Source organism: Lepidothrix coronata, unplaced genomic scaffold, assembly GCF_001604755.1.
Source record: "Lepidothrix coronata isolate B3197 unplaced genomic scaffold, Lepidothrix_coronata-1.0 Scaffold263, whole genome shotgun sequence".
Lineage (NCBI taxonomy): Eukaryota > Metazoa > Chordata > Aves > Passeriformes > Pipridae > Lepidothrix > Lepidothrix coronata.
In genome coordinates this window covers 154,574-163,036 of record NW_016690443.1, presented here as the reverse complement: position 1 = coordinate 163,036, position 8,463 = coordinate 154,574, and the positions used below count along the sequence as shown (strand labels likewise).

Sequence of the window (8,463 nt, the reverse complement as noted above, 5' to 3'; positions counted from 1 at the left end):
AGTAAGCCTCATCTGCTAAATATACCTCAGGCCTGACTCTGCCATCACCCCAGACCAGAGCGATCTGTCCTGAATTTGCTCGGAGAGGGTGGTTGCAGCTGGATGAGCATCCCATGGTGCTTGGCAAGCATCATACTCTGTGAACCACCCCAGGAGCAACTGTGACTGCGACCATGCACTGGATAGAAGGTGGAAACACAGGGAACGGAACAGGACAGGGATGAAGGAGCATCCGCCGGGCACTGGCAGGCAGTCCCAGTGGTCCCAGCAGGCCCAGTGCAGGCGCTACTCGCAGGCCAGCTTCCCGTCGAAGCTGGAGAGGGCGATGGCAAAAGCCTGCACAGCACAGAGAGGGTAGTTGTAGTCCATGGTGAAGGCGTCATCCGCCACACGCCCAAACTGCATCACGATGTAGTCGGCTGTGGGAAAGAGGGCGAGCAACTGGAATGTCACCTGTGCACTCATCCTGCCTTTTCCCAGCGTCTGAAAGAAGCTGCCCACCCCCCAGCCCCAAGCTCTGCCTGTGACTCCCACACTGGCTGCACCATACTGCAGCACATGTTATCAAAAAGCATCATTTTCTCATTGCACAGTCCAGCACAAGGACCACGGCACCCTCTAGTCCCTTCAGCACCCCCTCCCTGGGAGTCACAGTCCCCCAAGGGACAGGGACCACACTCCCATCCTCTGACTGTGGGACTGCTGCTACTGGAGGGGGGGTGACAGGAAATCTGTAAAAATAACCAAGGCCCTCAAGAGGTTTCTTTCTGTGTAGTAACCCAACACCCCGGAGGCTGAGAGCTTCTGACTGTACCAGACAGGTGACAAGTGGCCACATCCAGACAGAGCTGCTGCCACCCCTGATGGACTGTCCCCAAGGTACAGTGCGGCTTGGGCTGAGCCCACTGGCGATGTGGGGTGCATGCTGGGGCTAAAGCTCTGGGGTGTTCTGGGCTGAGTGGGTGGCTGTAGTGTGATGGGGGCTCAGCACCCTACAGGATCTGTCCTTGCTCTAATCTCTGTGGCAACAGGAGCTCTGCACGCTGCCTCTGCCAGTGCTGGGGCCCAAGGGCAGCTTCTGCACAATGCTGATCTCCCTGTCCAGCTTCATCCCAGCTCCAGCAAAGGCAGGCAGGACCCTAAAGCATGAAAAAACTAAACCTCGGCAAAATAAGGGGGTGCTGGGGCCAGTTTATGAGACAGTGCTTCCCCACCTCATCCTCCCATCCCGTCCTGCCCCCTTCCCAGCTTACGGTCACTGCCATGAACAATCTGGAAATTTTTGACAGAGGCATGGGTGACCCGGCCATGGAAGTTGAGGACATAGGATTGGGTCTCGTCGTTCCACACTGGTGCCTTGTTGTGCAGCTCAATTACATTATCCATGTTTCTGTTCTGCCATCGCATCAGGAGGCCGTCATTATCCTGGGGAGGGGCAAGAGCAGGGAGAGCAAGGTCAGGGTGACTTCCCCCAGAGGCCTGCCACCCTCTGTGGTGTACCTGGGGGGGATGCTCTGTAGCAGTACCCACATGGAAATGGGATCTGTCACAGAGAAAAGTACAGACACTGTGTCTCCCACCTCCCAGGAAAGTGCCTTGAATTTCAGGGACATCTTAAAGCCTCTCCATGCTCCAAACTGGTAAAATCCAAGGTGATCCCCAGCAAACCCAGCCCCCAAGGAGTTTCACCCAGCCTAGCCCCTGACTTACGTTTCGGGGACGGATGGGCACCCTCTCACCATCAGCATTCATCCCAGGGATGATGACCGTCATCTTCCGGGGACCTTTGAAGCCTAAAACATTGGTCTCCTGCAGGAAAAACCGCGTCTCTAAAACCAGCAACCACCAGTGGCTGCAGCCACTCACAGGGGCTGAACAAGGACTCAGGGATGGCTCCAGCTCATCCTGCATCCCTGCAACTCCCCTGGGGCAGCACCCAGTGAAGGGGTGCATGTTGGGACCCCCTTGCTGCCTGCCCAGGAGGTCCAGGGGGGCTTCCCACACTGCTGCTTACATAGACCACGGCCGAAAGCTCCTGCCGCACATTGGACCAGTCAGCATTGGCTCTGTCGGGGTTTGCACCGTTGTCGAACACTGTGAACCTCGTACCCATCAGGTTGGATCTGCAGCCAAGGATGAGAGATGGTCATGGCTGATGCCACTGAGTCCACCACAGCCCCCCTGTGAACCCTCTCCAGGCACAGGCTTTGCTTTGGTCTAGCTGCAAACCCCTGATGCAGCCCCCAACCAGTGCCATCCCTCCCACTCCTTAGTCATTTGCTGTGGTTCAAGGCACCCTTAAATCAGGGTGTTACGGGGTGTTGCCACTACAGGGATCCCCCAGCACTGCTGTGTGGCTCCTGGTGATGCAGTGGGCTGGGACTTGCTGGGCACCTTTTCTAGTCATGACCTGTCTGCTGGGAGGAACCGGACAAGCCTGTTTTCCCCTCTCAGCCCCCTGCCACTCCTCAGGTCAGACCCAGCAGTGGGAAATGCTGAATTTAGCCTCCTGTCTGACCCAGCCATTGCTTGGAGCAACCAGTAATCCATGGGTGGGAACGGGGTGCTGCAGGAATGGGGTGCCACCTCTGCTCCTACCTCAGCTTCCCGATGAAGTTCTCTCCCCCCCGTGACAGGTCAGTGGGGTCGATGGAGATGAGGTAGTTGGAGGTTTTGCTCTTCTTACGCTTCCTCCCAGCAAGGAGGAACACCTGGTAGAGCAGTTGGACCATGTGAGGATCAGACACTGTCACTGCCATCAACAGTGCTGTCTCTGGCTCACCCCCCAACAGGTCACTGACCTTGAGCAAGTCATGGAGTGAAGATGATCCCCAAAACACTGGCTATGCCATAGGGTGAGAGGGGCTGAGCCCAGCCCAGCATCAGCATGGCTCTCTAGCTGACACTAGCTCATCATCCCAGGTACCATCAACGTAGGGCATTTCCCAAGAGGAATTGCAGGAGAGGGAAGCAGCCCCATCCAGAACCCACCACCACAGTGGGGTACAGGCAAGCATCCCCCCAGAACCCTGGGAGTGCTCCCCAGGATGGACACAGAGCCCCATGAGTCTCCATGCCCTCACCCTAACTAACCTTCTTGTCATTATCCAAATGAAGGTAATAGGTGGGGTAAAGCCCCCGGTCCATCCCCTTCTTGTCCCGTGTCACCCGGCACTTGATGGTCACCCCCTGCGGCGCCGGCTGCAGCACGAACTCCTCCAGGTTGTCCACCTCAATGACAGGAGATGGGGGCCTCTCCTCCTTCAGCTGCTTCATGAGAGGGGAAGGTGACCCCAAAGTCAAACCTGCTGAAAGCCCCCCTCCTTTCCCAGCTAATTGCTCCTTGCTTCCAATTCCCCCCTGGGCTGTGGCCCGGCAACTGATGGCTTTGGAGATGATGCTGCAGTGGGTCTTGCTGGGGGATGCTGTAGCCTCTCAACTCACCCTGTGTGGAAGAGCTGTTCTCCCCCACCCCACCCCAAGGGGACCCCCATGGCTCTGAGGGGTCCTTTGTACCTTCTTTGATTTCTTTGCTTTCCCCTTCTTGTTGGAGTTTTTCTGCAGGGTTTCCAGGATCTCCTCCTCACTCTCAGCCCCTTTGGGAGGAACTGCAGGCAGGAACAGGCAGGGGCACAGAAGGGGGAAGATCCTGACTCTGCTGAGCCCCAAAATCAAGCTTGGCATAGACACATGCCAACACCATTAATTGTAACCCCCATCCTTCACGACCAAGCTCACCTGCACTCCCAGAAGCCCCTCCAGCACATACCACCCTCCATCACTGGTGCTGGACTCTCACCTTTTTTTTTTGATTTTTTCTCCTTGGGGGGGTCCCCACCAGTCTGGAAGAGGGATGCTGGGTTTTTCTTCTTCTCTGACCTGATGGGTTTGGTGCTGGAGTCGGAATCATCCTCCTCATCACTGCTGGTGGTGACTGTGAGGGACATGGGGGAAACGGTCATGCAACACCAGGTGCTGTTGGCTCAGGGTGATGCTGTGGGGCAGCAGGACTGGATACCTCCCCCTCCTGCTCACCCTATACCTTTCTTCTTGCTTTTCTTCTCCTTCTTCACCTGAAACACGGACATTTGCTCCTTCTTGGTGCTTTTGGCAGATTTGGCTTTGCTGTCAGAGTCACTCTTGTCTCCTGGTGGGACAGAGGAGCTGATGAGCAGCTGGAACAGGCGGTGATGGGGACAGGGAGGCAGCAGGGTGGAGGTAGCAGGAAGGGCTGGGCTGGGGGTAGATTGAATGGGGAGGGGCGATTGCTCCGCAGCACCCTGAGCCTCCTGGGACAGTGATGGGAACAGAATGCAGGCAGTTCCCTCATCCCAGCAAGGACAGATGCAAATGATGACAGAGCCGGGCTTAGGCCATCCCTACCCCTGGACACTCACCCTTCGGCTTCAGCTTTTTCTCCCGGCTCTCTCCTGAGGGGGGGTCTTTAGGAAGCTTCTTTTTGAGCTTTTTTGGCGGGTCTTTATTCTCCACCTCTTCTTCCTCTTCTTCATCCTCCTCGTCCTCAGCCAGCTCTGCCCAGAGGTGACACCATGGCATCAGCAACGCAATGTCCTCTTGCAGCGGGGACCCCCAGCCTCGTGGTTTGCGAGGACGGATCCTCTTGCGACAACACTGGCCGGAATGGACAGTCATCCTGTCCCAGCCGGGGTGCGGGGCTGTGGGTCCCGTCCCGTCCGCGGTGTCCAGCGGCGCGTGGGACGTGGCCGGTGCCGGACGGTGCCGGCGCGGTCCCAGCGCCCTCTCGCGGCTGCAGCCCCGGTGCAGAGGAGGGGTCAAGCCCAATCTTTTCCTGCAGGAAGGTGGCTGGGGACCTGATGGCACTGGCTAGCCACCAACTGCCACAATCCCAGGGAGTGCGTCACCCCCCACCTCCCCCCGGTCCCAACTCCCCAGCCAAGGCCGTGAGTGCAGGTCCCCTGACACATTCCCATTCCTCCCAGGTCTGTAGCTGGGTTTTGGCCAAAAAGCTCTGCCAGGGATGTGCAGAGGCCCGGGAGCATCAATGGCTCTGGTGGGACATGGTGCATGGGTACATGAGGAGCCATGAGCGAGTGCCTGCAGAGAGGTGGGTGTTGTCACCACACCTTGCTGCTTCTTGGGGCCCTTGGCCACATGGGAGCGCGGTGCTGGATTTTCCTTCTTCTTCCGAGGCTCCCTGGTGAATTTGGAATAGGCATCCTTGTCACTCTCCTCCTCTCCCTTCTCCTCCTTTTTCTTCCTCAGCTTCTTCACCCCTGCACATTTCAAGAGATGCTCATGATGGAGAGAACAGCAGGTGCAGGATGGGGCCACGGCGGGTTGGGGGGGAGGGGGGGGGTGGGCAGTATGTCCCCCCATTTCCATGGGAGCTGTGGTGATCTGTGCTCACCCTGTGCTGGGGCATGTGGCTCCTCGACAGCCCCTGCCTCGCCCGGCTTCTTCACCCGCAGCCGCCTTGGCTTGGCCTCAGGCTCCAGCCCAAGTTCCTGCCTCTTTTTCTTCAGCTTCTGCCCCCACAGATGGTGCTGCAGAGGTGGTGATGGCCTTAAACCCCTTTTCTCTTTGCAAGGCAACCCCTGCTCATACAGCACCAGCTCCCTTTCGGAAGTACAGCTGTGCTTTTCCCTGGCCCAGCATGGAAGCAAGGACCCGCTGTGGGGTAGGGACACACACTTTAAAATGAGTGACTTACCATGGGGCAACCCCCCAGGGAAGGCAGAGGAACGAAAACAGAAAGGACTGTTAGCAGACAAACAGAAGAGCATCTACCCTGGGACAGGCAGCCATGTGCCAACCCCAGAGACAAGGGGTTGACAAGTGATGCTGGCACTGCCCTGACACCATGGACTGTGTCAGCATAGAGGAACAAGCCACACTGTGCCACAGGGACCCTGGCTGAGAGCCACTCTGGGCGCTGATGGGCACTCTGGGTACCTGAGCCGGGACAGGGTACACGAGGAAGGGCAGACAGCTTTGCTCCTCACCTCCATCTCTCACCCCCGCAAAAGGAGCTGCAGGGCCTTGCTGGGATGGAGGTCAGCAGGAGCAAGGAAGCAGGAGGATTAGACACAGCATACCTAATCCCAGTTAGCTGGGGCTATAAATAACCCTGATTTACCAAATACAGAGCATGTGGGTCAGCACTTGGCTCTGGAAAGGAGGTATTTGGGGAGTGGGTATCAGTTCAGGGCCCTCAGAAGGCAATCTAAGCAAATCCAGATGCTCTAGAGCTTCCACTACCTAAGAGAGCATCTTTCCCCTCATAGGGATTGTGTTCCTCCCAGATGCTCCAGGGTGGTAGGTGAAGGTCTTTTGCAAAAGGTGTGATCCAGACAGATCCCAGTGGGATCCCAGTACTGCAAATTTGGGGAGGGGGAGCTGGGAGTCCCACAGTGAAGCTGGGAACCAGCTGTTTTCTTCCATGTCAGCAGCTCACACTGAAAAGCTCTTTCACATCCCCTAATCCCTTAAGAAGCTGCAGGGAGGACAGTCATTCGTTACTTAATGAAGTCCTTTGAGGAGGGGGTGCTGATTAAATTGGGTGGTGGATGAAATTGCTGATGAGACCCCTCCAAGGTCAGGTGGTACCTGAGGGCTGTCCCGAAATGCAAGAAGGGGGTCTGGCTTTCAGGGTCACAGCCTGAGGAAAGTGAGTCACAGCTGACAGCTTAACTGAGGGGCTTAATTAAAGTGTTAACTAGGAACTAGGAAACCGCCACATGGGGTACTTCAAAGTCATGGAAAGGGGGTTCAGAAGGATGCACAAAGGAGAAGGGAGGGCTGTGGGATTTTCTCTACCCACCTGCTCTGAAGAGGGTTCCCAAAAACCTCGTGCCCTCCTGGGCTGCAGCACCTCAATAGAGAGCCCATCCAGCCCCTAGTCGGCCTTGGTGTGGGGCTCCAGGGTTTCAGGGTCTCTGATGACTCCAGCCCTTGAGGACAGCCCACAGCAGGGAATAGTAGCACATAGGATGGAGGAGAAGGATTTTTTCTCACCTGTTTGGGCTTCTGCTGCTGGGGGCTCCCTGGCTCCTCGCTGGGACTGTGGGGCACAGAAAGCAAAGCAGTGAGGGCTTTCAGACCTCCACAGACCCTGGGGGGCATGAGACTGCCCCAATTTTTGGTGAAGGGGGAAAAGTCAGCCTTTCATGTGGCTCCAGAAGCATTTTCCCCTGCCTCGACTGGGTCAAGCTTGTCTGACATCATCCTTCCTAGCGGGGAGCACAGGACAGGCTCTGACTTGGCCAAGGGTGACAGCAAGAAGGTTAATTTGGGGATTCCCCTCTATCAAACGCTTTTCCTCTCTGTAAGTCAATGAGCATCATCACACCAACCCCTGAAGCAAAAAGACTCTGATAAAACTGCTCATTAAATTGCACTTAAATTGAAAATAGGAGAAAAAGGCACTGGAGGAGATGGGAGTCTGGTGGGGACAGCCAGCACATCATCCACCCCACAGGTCACATTCTGCCCCATGGCACTTACCTGTCCGCAGCCCAGACCTCGCGCAGGATCTCCGTCTGCAACGGCATCGCTTCCTCTGTCCTGCCTTGACTGCCTCCCCTCCTCCCTGGCACCAGTTGCTGACCTTCTGATGCTGCAGCCCCTACCAACCCAGGACCAGATCCATGGGGTCAGTCACACCTACAATAGTCTGAGTGCTCTTACAGCATTGGCTCAGCCACCTCCACAAGCCTTTGTGGTGGGAGGAGGAGAAGGAGGAGGAGGAGTAAGAGCAGGTGAAGGAGATGATTAACTTTATTTCTCCTGAAACTCCCTTAATAGGATTTCAGGGGCTGTCAGCCAGGCTTGCTGGGAGAGCAGCTGGCAGGGTAGTAATTACAGGAAAAGGGGGCTCTGCAGGAATGTACGGGTGCACAACTCCTCCCTTGCTGAGTGGGGTCCCCAACACAGCAGAGCCACTCACTCCAGTCTGGTGTGGGCAGAGGAATGCTGTCTGACTGTATTTAGGGTTATCCTCCCTGGATATTCTTTTATTTTTTTTTCCACCCAAAAAGTCTTCTTGGTGAGAGAATAGCAGGATTTGGACTGGTTTGTGTGAGTTGTGCATGGAAAGCCCATGCAGGAGTAGGCAACATCCCTGGCTCCAGGCGGTGCTAAGGGTTTCCATACGGACCACCACTTTCCTTCGACCCCTGTCCGTGTCCCCAGGTCTCTTTGGGTGATGGGATTCACGCCCTGCAGCTCACACCTCACCTCGTTATTACACCACTCAATATTTTGTTCTTAATATTCCCTCTCAAAGGCCCCTGCAGATGCTGTTCGGTTGCAAAGCCGGACAAGCCAAGTGTCTCCACCGGACCCCTGGTCTTGCCCCGCCCACCACAGTCACCTCAAAACCCCCGCCACGCCGTGCCCGGTGCCACTAGATGGCATTTGAGCACCGCACAACGAGACCCACCAGCACTGCAAACTTCCGATGCCTCCGTACAATATCCTCCT

General features: G+C 56.4%; 1 protein-coding gene across 1 annotated transcript; it reads right to left on the bottom strand.

Moving 5' to 3' along the window:
- Window positions 1-285: 285 nt before the first annotated feature.
- Window positions 286-4,581, bottom strand: TULP1 (tubby like protein 1). The gene is made up of 10 exons (XM_017835760.1): window positions 4,398-4,581; window positions 4,043-4,147; window positions 3,800-3,934; window positions 3,517-3,608; window positions 3,094-3,267; window positions 2,599-2,711; window positions 2,015-2,123; window positions 1,711-1,809; window positions 1,254-1,425; window positions 286-419 (listed from the first exon to the last, which is right to left on the bottom strand). The coding sequence occupies exons 1-10, from the start codon at window positions 4,555-4,557 to the stop codon at window positions 286-288; spliced, it is 1,293 nt and encodes a 430-aa protein (XP_017691249.1). The 5' UTR covers window positions 4,558-4,581.
- Between the last annotated feature and the right edge of the window lie 3,882 nt (window positions 4,582-8,463).